The sequence below is a fragment of the Phoca vitulina genome, unplaced genomic scaffold, assembly GCF_004348235.1.
Source record: "Phoca vitulina isolate PV1807 unplaced genomic scaffold, GSC_HSeal_1.0 scaffold8, whole genome shotgun sequence".
Classification (NCBI taxonomy): Eukaryota; Metazoa; Chordata; class Mammalia; order Carnivora; family Phocidae; genus Phoca; species Phoca vitulina.
The window spans coordinates 59,303,411-59,318,800 of NW_022589711.1; the positions used below are offsets into that span (position 1 = coordinate 59,303,411).

The 15,390-nt window shown below is 47.5% G+C and overlaps 1 protein-coding gene across 8 annotated transcripts in view; it reads right to left on the bottom strand.

Annotated features, from left to right (window-relative positions):
* Nucleotides 1–4,011: 4,011 nt before the first annotated feature.
* YEATS2 (YEATS domain containing 2) overlaps nucleotides 4,012–15,390 on the bottom strand; it is a 105,290-nt gene continuing 93,911 nt past the window's right edge. For all 8 annotated transcript variants that reach the window (XM_032407069.1, XM_032407068.1, XM_032407071.1 and 5 more), the window contains 8 exons: nucleotides 13,578–13,680; nucleotides 12,618–12,691; nucleotides 11,198–11,277; nucleotides 10,361–10,562; nucleotides 8,084–8,310; nucleotides 7,122–7,196; nucleotides 6,088–6,161; nucleotides 4,012–4,507 (listed from right to left, as the gene is read on the bottom strand). In XM_032407069.1, coding sequence (XP_032262960.1) covers nucleotides 4,399–4,507; nucleotides 6,088–6,161; nucleotides 7,122–7,196; nucleotides 8,084–8,310; nucleotides 10,361–10,562; nucleotides 11,198–11,277; nucleotides 12,618–12,691; nucleotides 13,578–13,680 — 944 coding nt within the window. In that variant the 3' untranslated portion in view covers nucleotides 4,012–4,398. The remainder of the gene's footprint in view (nucleotides 4,508–6,087; nucleotides 6,162–7,121; nucleotides 7,197–8,083; nucleotides 8,311–10,360; nucleotides 10,563–11,197; nucleotides 11,278–12,617; nucleotides 12,692–13,577; nucleotides 13,681–15,390) is intronic.

Sequence of the window (15,390 nt, forward strand, 5' to 3'; positions counted from 1 at the left end):
AGCTCACTGTGAGGAGGCAGCTGTCGGCTTCAGGAAGCTGCCTCCTTTGCTGGTAAGTCCCAGCCCACGTGGCCACATGGCGCGAGCCTGGCCCAGTTTGCACAGCCGGCGGTCAGACATGTGAAGGAGTTTCTGTCCCCGCTTAGAGATTAGAGGCACAGGCTAAGGGCAGTTTTTGGTAAGGAAACTCAAGGATTTCCCTGTGGCTCTTCCTCCCCGTCCAGCCCCCGCGCGCTGTCTGGCGAGCGTTTACCTAAGCTGTTTCCCAGCCCCTCAGATGTGGAGCGGGGCCGGTCCCTCGGAGGGCTGGCTCTGGCTGGCACGGCCTTCCTCTTCAGTGCAGCAAAGCAAATGCTCGGAATCATTTTAAAGGCAGAACCCCAACTATGTGCTTACACAAAGGGTTCTGCTATCTGACTTCATTGGTTTGCATGTTAGACGTTTCTAAGAGCAAAGAGACTGCCTGCTGCTGTGCATTCTGTGGGAAATGAGCAGATTAACCGTACAATCTCAGATTTTACTAAAATGCAAAAATGCACTGTTACAATTTCTTGTTAGCTCATTTCTTTAATTATAAACCTGGAGCGCCTTCTCATACGTCTTTATCCTCCTCTGGACTTTGGTGGATCAAGGCTATTACTGGTTGCCCCTTGGAGGCTGACAAATCCCAAGGTCTGTCCCTCTGGACTGCCACCCACAGTGGTGTCGGACGCAATAGTCATAGGACACACCAACCTCCCCTCTTCCACATGCACTGCCCCTCCACACCCCCAAGGCTAGGGTGAAAAACCATCTTTGAAGCTAGTCTTGGGCTTAAATCCTGACTTCTCTACTCACTAGCTGTGAGCAGTTTCAGCTTCCATTTCCTTCCCTGCAGAGTAAGAGAGTGGCTCCGAGAGTTCCTGTTTGTGGGCAGGGTGCTTATTAGTACAGTGAATGGCCAACAGAACACAGACAGGACAGTTGTCCCTTCCTGCCCAGGCCAGGGAGCCAGCTCTATTCTCCTTTGCAGCTTTGGCCCATCTGATGCCAATGACACAGTCCCTCTCCCTAGACCCTGCCTGTGTCACCCTTCCCTCCGCCACAGCGTGCAGACCAGACCGAAGGGCTGTACCTCAGCCCGATACCACAGGCCCGCCTTTCCTGGCAGACTCGGCACCTCAGCAGCGGGCGCACCCCTGCCTCACCTGGCCTGTCTCTGAAGGCAGACTGCTTGCCCAAGAGCCTTTCTGGAACGCACCAGAACAGACAGCTTTCCACAAAACCCCGAACTCAATAATCCTCGTTACCAGGCTTCATTATTAATTAGGAGACTGGGGTTCTGAAGAAGGAACTGTCTCCCACTCACTCGCCGTCTTAGTAAAGCCCAACATCACGTCACTGGAGTGGCCTTCCAAAGCAATGGGACGACAGTCTCAAGTGTGTGGTACCAACCCACATACGTCATACACACATATAAAACAGATGGAGAGGAAAATGCAGCGCATACTAATGGTGGTTATCTTTGGGAAGGGGAATTATGGGTAACTTTAAATTTTTTACACCTTACTATATTTGCTGAAGTTTCTATATAATAAGCATTTTTGTATTAATTCTGTAAAGAGTAATGTTTTTAAAATAAAAAGTTCAATCTGTTAGCGAATTTCAGCCAAAAGAAAGCGTTCAGTATCGGTGATTCCACAACCAGTGTTAGCCCTGCCAGCAGCCGCCTTGAGGATGCCGCGTGAGGCCCAAGAGGAGGGGCGCCCCTGAAGTCCTCCCCTCCAGTCACCGAGACCAAGGTCCCGCCTCTGTGCTCCACGGGGCTTCAAAGCTCGGAAAAACCCAGCCCAAGTGGGACTGCTTTCCTCGCTGTACTAACACCAGGATTTTAGGCCAAACTCCAAAAGCAGCTTTTGAAACACTGTGACCCTGCAGCCCACCCCGGGCAGACGGGGGAACCTCCCCTTTAGTGGGGTCAAGTCCGCCAGTGCTGTTCACACAGGCTTCAGTCGGTAAGAGGGGAGTCCCCAGCTGAGGGACTGCCTGTGACGTCAGTCTCTGTCCTGTGGCTCCAGTCAAAACTGTGGCTGAGGTCAACATTCAGGAAAGGAGCCTAAGCAACACCCCTGTTCTTCCTCCGGACACTTCAGTTCCCTAAAGGATGCTGCGAAGCCTGGTCCCGAGAAGGCTACGGACCTATGCTCTCTCACGAAGCCTCAGCCCTGCAGAACTTCCTGCCTTTGAAGAACCAAAGCTTTCAAAGCCCTTAGTCTTGTTAAGGGGGCTGTAAAAAGTGGTCATTTCTGCAATGTTTCTGCATCTTTGGTCATTTTTGTTTTTAGCCGTTCTGCTAGCAGATGGTCACAGCAGGACTGTGGCACAGGAGTAGCTTCTTCCAGACCTCAGCATAGACCAGTTCCAGCTTTCCGGACAGACCGGTGTGCTTTGTCAGACGACAGGAGTGGTTTCCCTCCTTGCCTGGACTTTGAGGAGGCTGCGAGCTCCATTAGGTAGTTTTCCTTTGCCCCAAGCTGTCAGAAATCTTTATTTCCAGGGTCAACGTGCATCTTCCAAAATTTTTTTCGGACTTTTATGTAACTGTAATCCTTTATCTTGCATAGCTGCAAATGCTTTTTGGAAAGAAGTGGCAGAATTAATGTAAACACACCAATTACCTATACCTCTGCCCCATCCCAGCTCCTCCTGACCTCACGGAAGAAGAACCTACCAAAGTAGTGCTTCAAACTCAGAAAAACCCATCACAAATACTAAAAGATTTATTGTAGATTTCTGTTACACAATTATGTTACACGTTATGATACAAATACATTTGAAACATTAACACATATGGGAACTGTTAAATGATTTAATATTTCTTTTGCAAAAAGATAATTTAGGCTTTCATACCTGTAATAAATCAATCTGTTCTCATTTGGATCAAATCCTCCATCCTGTAGATCTGTCACAGTCCACTGCTGAATAAATCTACGCACTTGCCCACTAACCTCGCTTGCAGTAGTTAATGTATAGAGTATCTGAGCCTTTATGTACTAAACTATTTTTTTTTACTAAGCCCGGGCATGCCCGATGCCTTACTGAACAGATTTCCTTGTGCATCTGCAATCCTCAGATGCTGAATAAAGGGCAGATCTCTTAGTCACCTCCCTGCCTTCTGCTCCTGACCCAAACGTCTACAGAACTCACGAAAACTTCCATTATGTTGATTGGGTAAGTTTGATTCACAGGCTTCAAATTGCCTTCAAACTGCAGATTCCTGACAGACTAATTTCTCTCCTTTCCTTCGACACAGACTATGTTAGGAAGATTAGGACAGAGTATCTGTAATGGAACTGGGCATCATGCAGGGCCCTGCAGACCTTCCTCCTTCTGTTCACTTCTCCCACCAAGAGGGCTCCGCATCTGGGCACAATCTATTCTCACTGCTTCTGAGCACGGACATTCCTGTCTCGTGGCTTCAGCAGTCATTTCTCTATCTTTAAGGCACTCACAGTGTTTCCTTGAAACGCTTTTCTTTGGAAAAGCTGAGTGGCAAAGAACAGGACACTAAGTCCCCTGACAGGACTTACCATCCCAGCAGGCCTGGCCCAGGGGCTGCTCCCCATTGGTCACTCAACACGGGGTAACCCACATACCCCGCGAACGCTGTGGAACCAGCTCTCTGCCCGGCACACGCACAGCTGGTCTGAGTCGGCCAGGTGCCTGGGATTACTGACATAAAGAGCTGCTTGGTTAGTCAAACCTTTACCGGACCCATGCTGGGACCTGCCTATCCCTTGACTACACTCTGACCTCGGCTGTAGTCACGTTCCCATGCTCCATGAAAAAACACCAGTGCGCAGCACGCGGGCTCCCAGGCTCTTCTGACTTCTGCCAGGCTTTACTGCTTCCTACAGCTGACTGCGTCCCCGACGCCACGGCCACCTGCTGAGTGCGGAAGCCCAGCCCCGCTCCAGAGATTACCAGGGTAACTGCTGCAGCTTCCTGTAACCCCAGAATGGGTGAACCACCAGCGTGCCAGACTTATTTTCTGCCTCGTGGAGGAAGACTCAAGCCCAAGGTGCCCCATGACACCCAGAGAAGGACCTGCTACATGTGGCCTGGCCCAGCTCGGAGACTCTCTCCTGGAGCCTTTCCAGAGAGAGCAAATGCAAGCTGACAGAGCACATACCCACTCACAACTTCATTCTAGACTCAGAAACTTCTGTCCTAAAGGGATCTGATTTGGGACCGAACACTCTGGTGTTACAGTGAATTAGGTGGAGGCAATGGTTTGGGAGCCATAATATTCCGAGGCACACAGAAAATAACCTCCTTCCCCAAAGAGAAGAGTCGTCACAGTTCGAAGCTTCGGCTACATCTGCAAATCCTGCTTTTCTAGGGGCATCTTCATTCCATTCACTGATCTTCATTCAATATCCCCATGTGTTTATTTGTGAGAAAGTCCAGAAAAGGAATGTTGCAAATGGCCTGGTGAATGTTACTCACTGTAATTTCTTTGGGAATCCTGTCCAAAAACAAAGCATTATTAGGTGCAGTTTTCTCAAGCATTTAATAATATTTCATCCACTTATCAAAAGCCCCACCCCTACCCCCCCCCAGGCCTCCTGGAAGGGAACAGAGCTGAGGCACGCTTTAGGGCCCCCTGCGTGGAGGTGGCCAGGTGCGTGCTCTTGCTCGCTCTCCTTTCCCATTAATTTCTTTAATTTTGGTAGAGACTGGCCGGCCCCGGGGTGCCCGGGTGGCTCAGTCGTTGAGCGTCTGCCTTCGGCTCAGGTCATGATCCCAGGGTCCTGGGATCGAGCCCCACATCGGGCTCCCTGCTCAGTGGGAAGCCTGCTTCTCCCTCTCCCACTCCCCCTGCTTGTGTTCCCTCTCTCGCTGTGTCTCTGTCAAAATTTTAAAAATCTTTAAAAAAAAAAAAAAAAAAGACTGGCCTGCCCTCTTCACAGCCTGCCCTACGGCTCAAATCTGACTTCTCAGACACAGGCATGAGATGGATTTCAAGAACTTGGTTGAACAATGAAGAAAAAAACCTCTGAGGATTGAGAAAAGAGAAGGAAGTAAAGTGGACAGCAAAACAGAATGATGTTCTCATCATTCAGTCTTAGCAGACAGCTGAGTCAAAGGGCTACAGAACTGCGGGACCATGTCTCCATCTGTCGGGGGGAGGGGATACAGAGTTGTGCCAGGCCAGGGTGATAAATGTTCTTATCAAGAGCACCCCAGCTACTGTATCTCCACAGCCAGGACGAGGGAGGTGAGCAGGGGCCACAGAAGGCACTCAGCCCACTGCTGGGTTTCACACAGGACAAGGAGCATTCCTGGAACTCCTGTTTCTCCTTCCTTCTTTCTTAAAGATGTCTTCCACACTGCCTGAGGTATTCTAATCCTGTGAAGTCTGACCTAACAGTCCTCTGATGTAGGCCTCTTTATGTCCTCAGGCACTTTTAATACGGTTTTACAAATTTAGGACAGGCTTTAAGGATACTGGGATAAAATACTTGTTTCCTTTGAAAGGATGTGGAACAAAGAAAGGCCTGTCTGCCATGCTCTGGGGCCTAGGAAAAAGGCAAAACTCAGTGTCCCGACAGCAAAGCAGTGGTGAGTGGGGGAGCTTTAGAGCCAATGAGGTCTATCACCCAAGTGCTGGGAAAGCCAGGTAACGTGAACGTTCAGAGCCTGGTTTCCTGACTTCTAAAAAGGGGGCTAGAGTTCTCCAATGAAAAACAAATCAGGTAACGTATGCAATGTCTGACCCCAACATCTGATACGTCATGGACAATATTATCGTCTTTAATTGCGAAGAGCTGGTATTGTTCAACCCGGTAGCGGAACAGAGTCCTAATGAACAGTGTGTCTGAAGGAGTGATTAGGAAGGTACAGACCTCTGGGCACAGCTGAGCGTTCACAACCACGGGAGTCTCAAAATGACCAAGCAGACCCCTGAGTGTGTCTGGCTCTGAGAATGTCCCAAGCACTGACACCTCCACCTCCAACTGGATGAGGTATAAAACCTCTTCATGGGCAACTAACCTGTCAGGAAATACGTAAGCCTAGTACCACTGACGAAAGACATCCCAGTACCTGTTGTGAGATGCTGTCTGGTATCCAGCTGCCAAAGCCTGTCTCAGGATGTCGTTCACCAGCTGCTCCGTGGCCTACGACAGAAGATAGGGTTACTCTCGAAAATGGCCACATGCCTGCCGGTGGGAAGGGACACATCTGACCCCATCCCATATACAAAACTTTGGAAACAGTTGTACCTAAGGAGCAAAAGTCCTTAAGAAAACACTAAAGGTCCAAATAATAGACCACAAATACTACATCACAAATATAAAGGCCATGATTCTGAGAAATTATGAATGGGGGGAATGTTCATTAATCAGACATTGTTTTTAAGGAAAACCGGTGAGGGGGGTCACCTAGGTGGCTCAGCCAGTTGGGCATCTGCCTTCGGCTCAGGTCGTGAGCCCAGGACCCTGGGCTTGAGCCTTGCCTCGGACTCCCTGCTCAGCACTAAGTCTGTGCCTCTGCCCCTCACCCCCCCCCCCCCCCCTCGTGCTCTTAAATAAATAAAATCTTTAAAAAAAAAAAAAAAAATCTGGGTTATTTCCATTAAAAAAAAAAAAAAAAGGAAAACCGGTGAGGGTTATTTGCGAGTTGTCCCTGCTGGAAAAGGGGTCCGATGGAGCTAGATCAGGCCGGGTAAGGAAGCTAGTTTGCCATCCTCTTGCCCAGGGTTGGGACAATTGTGGCTGTTTCTCTGTTGTGACATGTGGAGAAAACCCAAGGCTCTGCTTTTGTCGCCTCCTAAAGCAATGAGAGCACTCTTATTTCAGACTGCTTCAGAAGGCACCAAAAAGAATCGTTCGAGTGACATCAGCACAGGAACTCTTATGGATGCTTTCACACTCAGAAGACCTGTGATTTAGTTCATTTAAAAATCAGAAGAGAAAAAAGAGAAAACACTAAGCCTGATTAAAATGAAAACTCTTAAAACTTAGCATCTCTGTTCCATTTGTGCCCTTGTCCCTTACTCAGAACAGCCCAGGACCCAGACTATCCTGCCTGCCGGCGCCCTGGTGCTCCCAGGCCCGCGGCTGCCAACAGGCGCCCACCTTTAAAATCATGTCCTCCACCACCGAGGCGTACACGTTCCTGTGAAGTGCCACGGGCTGCAGAGTGATCCCAATCTGGAAAAGCGAAGAAAGCCATTCGTTCCTATCTCTACACTAAAACCCAGCTCTCCAAACAAGCACACTTGTCGAATACCCAGTTGAAAGAGTAACTCTACAAGCTCTCTGGACAAAACTCGGGGGAAGGGACACGAGACCTAACAGCTGGAAGAACACACGATCCTGTTTATCTTCGTTTCTGAGTGCTTGTTAAACATGCTAGCAGAGTCCCGCTTTTACCCCCAAATCTCCTTCAGGAAGAACATGGCCAGGATTTGCCAGGAATTCTGATTGTGGGACCGACCACTGGAAAGCCTGGAATCAGACTTCAGGCCCTGTTTGACGAAGATACACTTGGAACCTGTGCTCGCCCCGTTTTGCATTTTCTCCTCTAAATGAAACAAACCCCACCTTCCGCTCTGGGTCCCAGGCAGCCGTACCGGGGACAGGTGGGCAGACGCCACCGCGCTGCTGAGCCCGGCAGAGGTGGAGAAGGCATCCCCTCCTGTGCCACACGGGAGCGCGCGGGCCGCACCCACACCATGGGCAGGGCCCTGGGAGCCAGACAAATGTCAGGGAAGGCTCGGCCTCTCAAGTACCACCTGGCAGTATTAGGACACGTGCCTTAGGAGGGAGTGGTGTTTCCACGGAGGCAAATGAGAACAAAGAGGAAAGTAAAAAACAGTCTATCCCTAGATGCCTCTGCTTCAATTCCATGACCAGCAAGCAACCTTTTCACATGGAATTCGTTTTCTTGCCCTGATGTGGGAAAGGGGATGTCCAGGGAGCATACCCTAAGTTCATCAGGCAGAAGAAACTCACACTTTTACTTCACCAGGAAAGTCTGGTGTCCGTGTATAAGGCTGAAGGTCTGAGCATCTCACACCAGAGGCCACAACCCCTACCTTCTGGGTGATGTCACCAATAAATTCCGACCCCAGTGTTGGTGGCAGGTAGAACTTCATTTCTTCCTGTTTCTCTTCCTGTTCTTTTTTGATGTTGATCTTTAACGGCTCCGGGAGGCTGAGGATGTCCACCTCCTCTTCATTCTCTGGCTCTCTTTTCTGAAACTGCTGCAGGTCCTCCAGTTTCCGGCAGAGGTTGTCAGCAGAGGAGAACGATGACGGGCACTCTAAATGACAGGGGATCCGTCTCAGGACAGCTGTGCTGGCCACAGGAATGGACTCCCCATCTCCGTAAGACCAACAGTCCGAGACCCAGAGAAGAAGGGATAAGTATCAAGGGAGCTAACCTTCTTTCCAGTTCTAGAATTCTATGGACTATAACTGTGAGAACTAGTAATTCGTAAGACAGACAAGCACAAAGACAGGCGACTTGTGTCAATATATACGTGATGCGACTGCAACCTAAGACAAAACAATATGTAATTCTGACTTATGCCACCAAAAACTAGGCCATGCCCTGAAGCTCCAAATACTAATGACTAAACTGATTTTCATATTTTAAGTCTGGAAATTTTTAAATGCCCAGTGAAGAAAATAAAAATCGCCCATATGAGCCCCTCTCACTGCTCAGAGGGAGTACTGTTAACATTTTAGTGTAAACCGTGCATCTAGTCTTTAATAAGTAGATGTGCACAAAGTCTAACAAAGAGTACTAGAACTTTAAAGCCAGAAAGGACCTCGGAATCTTCCAGTGCATCCTTGTAACCTTATGGAGGAGGAAATGAGGTCCACACCAGGTACAAGACAGGCTTAAGGATACCCAGGCAGGCTGGTGGGGGAGCATCCAGCTCCTGGCTTCTTCTGTTTCACTGACCGGCACTTAGAAATTACTCCGTCACCGTAACAGAAAGCCTAGTATGTGTAACGTGTTGTGCTTCACACATGCTACCAATGAAGCATGGAGATAACCAACATGGTTTCTGTCCTCCAAAGAGCTTAGATATTTATCTCTGACAAACCATTATGGTCTGATATTAAGTGCTGCTGGATTTCAGAGAAAGGAGAGGTCATCCTGCATTCGGGCTCTCAGGAGAGCTGCACGGAGAAGATGGAACTTGGGCTAAGTCTTAAGGACCGCCCCCCAACACACACACACTCCCCCTCCCTGTGTTCCAGGCTCCCTCAGACAGGGAGTGGAGCTCCTGCTTTTCTACAGAAGTAGGGTTAGGAGGAGAAAACCCTTCTTGTTAAGGAGAAACTCAAAAATATTCTCCCCATGTATCCTTTATGCCCTGCTCCCTCCCCTCTACAGCACAACTGTTTGTTTCTTTACCATAAAACAATTCATCTAGGGGCGCCTGGGTGGCTCATTCGGTTAATCATCTGCCTTCGGCTCAGGTCATGATCCCAGGATCCTGGGATCGAGCCCCGCATCGGGCTCCCTGCTCAGCGGGGACCTGCTTCTCCCTCTGCCTGCCACTCCCCCTGCTTATGTGCGTGCTCTCTCTCCCTCTAACAAATAAATAAAAATATTAAAAAAAAAAGAAGAAATGTTTATAAAAAAATAAACAATTCATCTAATCTGCAACATTATTAGTGGTTTCCATCTGTGTCTCCAACACTGGGTAGTCTATTTCCTAGCTAGGTCTGGAGATAAAGTAACAGGTAAGACAGTGCCTCCATCTTCAAGAAATCGGGTAGACTTGTCTATGAGGGGTCATAAGGTCACAAAGGAAGGAGAAGTCAGTTCTATCTGGAGGAAAGGAGGGGGATTAGGAAAGTCTTCAAAGAAAAGGGGCGCCTGGGTGGTTCAGTCATTAAGCCTCTGCCTTCGGCTCAGGTCATGATCCCAGGGTCCTGGGATCGAGCCGCCCATCGGGCTCCCTGCTCAACGGGAAGCCTGCTTCTCCCTCTCCCACTCTCCCTGCTTGTGTTCCCTCTCTCGTTCTGTCAAATAAATAAAATCTTAAAAAAGAAAAAAAGAAGAAGAAATGATGCGAAGGAGGGGGGCCGTCGAACAAACAGTATGTGCCCGCTGTATGCCACGGGCTGGAACATTCCTGGCTGGGGCCCAGTGCTGGGGACACTGGGGCACAAACAGTTCTGGGGCGGGGGGAGACAGAACACACGGCTCTCGGTGCGCCAAGGCTCCTGTTCCTCAAGTCCTCCAGGGCTGGAGCAGCCCAAGAACCGCAGAAGCTGAAGAGATGAGTGTGTGTTCCGTGAAACCACCTCTTGGCTACTGACCGGGCCCAGGGAGCCCCACTGAAGCCGCACCTGGCTCGCTGTCGATCTGGGTCAGCACGTCCTCAATAGAGTCACCGTCACTCCTCAAGGTCTCGGGATCGGGGGGGGTGTAGCCATGGCAGCGACACCAGTGAGCGATGTGCTTGGTTTTAAGGGGAGTCAGGTGGTGAAATCTGGGATTCTTCTCCAGGATTTCTTGTAAGACTTTTCTCATTGTCATTGCTCTTTGCCACTTAAAAACAAATTTTTTTGAATCAATATCAATTTCAAACTTTGCAGTGTGTTCAAATACATCACCCAACAGTAAATGACCATGCTAACTTAACTTGTCAGAATTTTTTTTTTTTTAATCTGATTGTGTTTTTAAAAAGTTTTAAAAAGAAGCAAAGGAACTGATGTTCATGAAATAACACTGAAACTCCCAGGTCTGGCCTAGAAGGTTTTTCGCCTGGTCTCCAGCTTCCCTCTTCCTGCCGAACTTCTCCGAACCCGTCACACTAACCTCCTCACAGCTTCCTAAGCACGCCTCCCGACGTACCACCTTCTCCCACAGCCCCACCATTGGCATAGCAGCCGCCACGTTGTAAGGACTCAACAAATACTTGGTTTCATTGTAATATATTGAAAGAAAATCATAAAAGATGTTTAGAAATTTTTACCAATGCAGAAACAAGCAGCAGACCTTTCAAAGGCTAGCTACAAGTGTTCGAAGGTGAGATTTTACATGGAGGAAAAAAGTCTCCCATTATATGGTCAACAAAATACGCTGTAACTTTCATCACTGTCCCGGAAGCGGCCAGCCCGCGCGGCTTCCGGGTACGGCCTTCCCAGGCTCCCGGAGGCAGCCCGCACAGCAACTGGTATTACCTCGGCAGCTCTCCTTTTCCCAATGTTCCAGCCGTAATACTGCTCCACGGACTTCGCAGAAAAGCAGCTGGCGTCCTCACCTAGGGCACACATATCCAGCACGCTCTGAATAAAGTCGTTAGACTGAAACCAAATCGTATTCACTAGAGGGATCCTTACCGGCCAAGCTCACCTGCAGCCTAACACAGAGGCCTTCTGCCTAAGAGGGAGGGCGGCGTCTTTATCCGTGTGTACTCAAACAGCACGCCCTCTGGGAAACCGGCGGCTTCTTCGGCAGATGACTACCTACCTGCGCAGTGCGGGGTGCCCAGCTCTCCAGCAGGAGCAGATCTGAGGGCTAGCCCTGCCGCGCCGTTAACCCACAGCACCCCTCTGGGCCTCAGCTTTCCTATCTCTAAAATGACTGTTGGGAAAGTTGGTTTCTGACCTGCCTTCCAGCTCTAATATTCTGTCTTAGTATCTAAGATTTTTAAACACAGAGATTTTTAAATTTTTTCCTGCTGGGCTAGGAAAATGTCCCTGAATATTTACTTTGAACTACCGCAAAATGACCCCCAGACTTCAACCAAGGGAAAAAGAGGTAATTTCTCTGCCATTAGGAAAAAAACAAGCAGGGTAGTCTGTACTTTCGTTTTCATATTCCCATGAATGTAGTATGATAATCTGCTTTATCCCTTGCCTGTAAATGTCTGCAGTCATCTTGCTCAAGAGCATTCACCTAAGTATCAACAGACTATCTGCCCCCTAAAGGCGGTTGGTTCTGTCAAAACAACTGAGGCTGAGAAGCAAGCGTTCAGTCTTGCTGACGACGGGCAGCGACAGAGCAGACTTCACTGCTCCAAGTCTTGATAGTCGTGCATTTCAGCAAAGTGCGGAATAGTGAGTGACAGAAGATTAATGGCTCTGGAGTCAAACAGGCCTCGGTTAGTATCCTTCCTCGCCCCCCATAGTTAGTGATCTTGAGCAAGTTACTTAACCTTGCTTTTCCTCAGTTTTCTCATCTGTAAAATGGGAGATGATACCACCTATCCCACGAGAGGCCGTAAAAGTACCAAGCCCGCAAAAGCTGGCACATTGTAGGCAAATGTTAATCTCTTTCCTTATTAATAAACATTAAAAACTAATGCAGTTTTAATTATATACACAACAGACTTACAACTGACACGCAATAATAAATGTAAAAAATTCCTTCCTTGGATCAAACACAGTGAAAACAGTAAAAGACCAACTGGTTGGTTGACGACCAAGATATTGTGAATTCTAAAATCCTGCAAATGAGCTATAGTTAGAACTCAAACCGCCTAAGGTAACCACCACATCCGTTATTAATTTAGGATACAAAATGACTTAAGTTGACTTAATAGCCCAACTAGTTCACAGCTTTAAAAATGCATCCATATATTCAGAATAATTGTCTTACTTTTTGCAGTGATTAAAGGGATCTTCTTTACTACTGCTGTTAAGAGTTGCTGGATAGTCTCTAAATGGTCTATCCTGAAAGGGATAAAAGAAAAGAATATTAAGGTAGTAGGTACAGCAGTTTCTGGCCACATATGTATACGCACACACACACGCATGAATTCATGTGTATATTCCCTTCTTTCCAAGGGAATTAAAATTAACCAATTATATTGGGCATGTCTTTCCTTCCACAGATAGCCTTCTAAATATAAACTAGATGAGACCCAGGAATGGCAAATTATGCAAATATCACATTTTATCTATATTTTAAAATTAAATAGTCACATACCTTTTGGCAGCTGATCGCCGCTAGGGCAGAACATTTCTATATACAAATGCCTATTCTTAGGATTATTACGGCTCATGCTGTCACCAATCATGTGAAAGTGGCTAAGTTTCCACTGTCCCCAATAATCCGACATACTTCAAAATACATGGTCAGAGGTGGGTTCCCAACTGGGAAATTAGAAAACCTCATGAAGTATTTTTAGAAGAATAAGTGTGTAGAGCCCATGAAAAGGCAGCTGTTTACAATTAGGCAGGTGTGTGGATACTCAGGTGTAGAATGAATACACACCTGAGAATTACACATGAGAAATTTCATGCCCAAGGATTCAGCAAAGAAAGTACATGCTGTCAAGCTCTGCTGGAGGGAGATCTGTACCACCCGAGGCTCTGGAGGCGACAAGTCCAGGGCCGCCCAGAGGTGATACCACTGTTACATGAAGACTCCCCAGCTGTGCATCAAGTGCTAACACCTGCTCACTGCACGTGCGCAGAAGGTTTCCACCCACCAAGGGGCTTACGTCTATACCCACACAACTCTACACATACTCAGCTGTCACAGGTATGGGTTTTAAAAAAGTACCATATAAAACACCAAACGCACAACTTCCTTAGAAAGGACTGAAATAATTACTTAATGACATAGTTTCCCAGCTCAGAACTTTCTTCTGTTTTCACTGCTGTCTGGCCCTCCTGAGAGAGGCAGCCTGGCCCAGGCGCTTCTGGTTCAGTCTTTACTACAAGGGAAGAGCAACAAAAAGAGAGCTGTCAGCCTTCAATGACGGAAGGACACGTGAGGCAGAAACAAAAGCTCTTCCACTGAGACTCGGTGAGGAAACTGCCACACCAGCTGCTGTAGGGACACAGCCAGGGGACTGAGATGGCACCCAGAGTCACGGGATCAGCAGACAAGGGAGGCACTGTTACCCTGGGTCTCGGGGAGCAACTCCAGGCTCATGACAAGGTGGGGCAATAAAGTGGCTTTTTACCTATTGCTTACAGGGTCAACCACACTGCTATGCAATATCCCCCTCACTCGTGCACACGCACACGCACACGCACACACACACACACGCACACTGCCACATTAAAATACAATGCTGGCCTGTTCTAAGTTCTAGTATCCTTTTGGATATCATCTCTCCAGCTAAGATTATCAACTTTTAGCATTATCTTAGTGTTCTGAGACATAAGGCAGAAAGCAAAAATCAGATCTGCTGTGCTTGGAAACAGCCACGCCAAGCACAGTAGGCTTTAATCTCACCAAATCTACTGATGGAAGATAGCAATGTCTCAGTGCACGTGCCTCCCTGTACTCCCGCAGTCTTCCTGGATCTTTTGATCCATGACCACACACTTTCTGCTTCTGCATTAGCTTCTTTGCCTTCAATCTCTTCCCCTTACAACTCACCTTGCACATCAGCACCAGAAAATTTTCCCAAGTGACCTTTTTCGTGTCATTTCCGTAGTCAACATCCTCAGTACTTTCCTATATAACAAGGGTCTACAAATGAGATCTACTCATACATCTCTCCCCCTTTTTACTGATCCGTAACTTGCATAAATGCACAAATATCAAGTGTATGGTTCAACTGCCTATATATACGCCCATGTACAGCATTCCAGTCAAGATATGGAGTATTTTGGGGCGCCTGGTTGGCTCAGTCAGAAGAGCATGGGACTCTTGATCTCAGGGTCATGCCACAATGGGTACAGAGATTACTTAAATAAAACTCAAAAAAAAAAAAAAAAAAGATGGAGTATTCCTAGTCCTCAACCAGGCTCCCTATGCCTTTGGCAGTTCCTGTCTGCCAAAGATAACCACCTTTTACCCACTTTGAATTTCACGTAACTGGAATCATACTGTACATAATCCTTCGCATCAGCATCTTTTTATCTATTAAAAATAACAATGCAATGGACATTCTTGCATATGTCTTTTGGTGGATGGACATATGTGTGCATTTCCTGGAAGTGTATTTCCTGGAACACAGGGCGGATGTATGTTTAGCTTTATTAGACAATGCCAAACTGCTTTATTACATCAATTTACACTTCCACCAGCAGTGTATGCGAGCTCCAGCTGCTTCGCATCCTTGGCAAAACTTGGTATGGCCAGTGTTTTAAATTTTGGTGATCTAACAGCATCTCACTATGGCTTTAATTTGCATTTCCTTGGTAACTAATGAGCTTGAACACCTTTTCACATCTTTATGAGCTATCTGGATAACCTCTTCTGTGCAGTTTCTGTTCACATTTTTTTGCTCTTAAAACATCTGTGCCCCAAATCATGAAGATATTCTTATCTTCTCTGATAGAAAGTTTTACTGTTTTACCTTTCACATTTAGGTCCATAATCCAACTCAAATTAATTTTTGTTTATGGTATAAGGTTCACTGTTTTCCCAAATGGATATATCTAATTAACCCAGCACTACTTATGGAAAA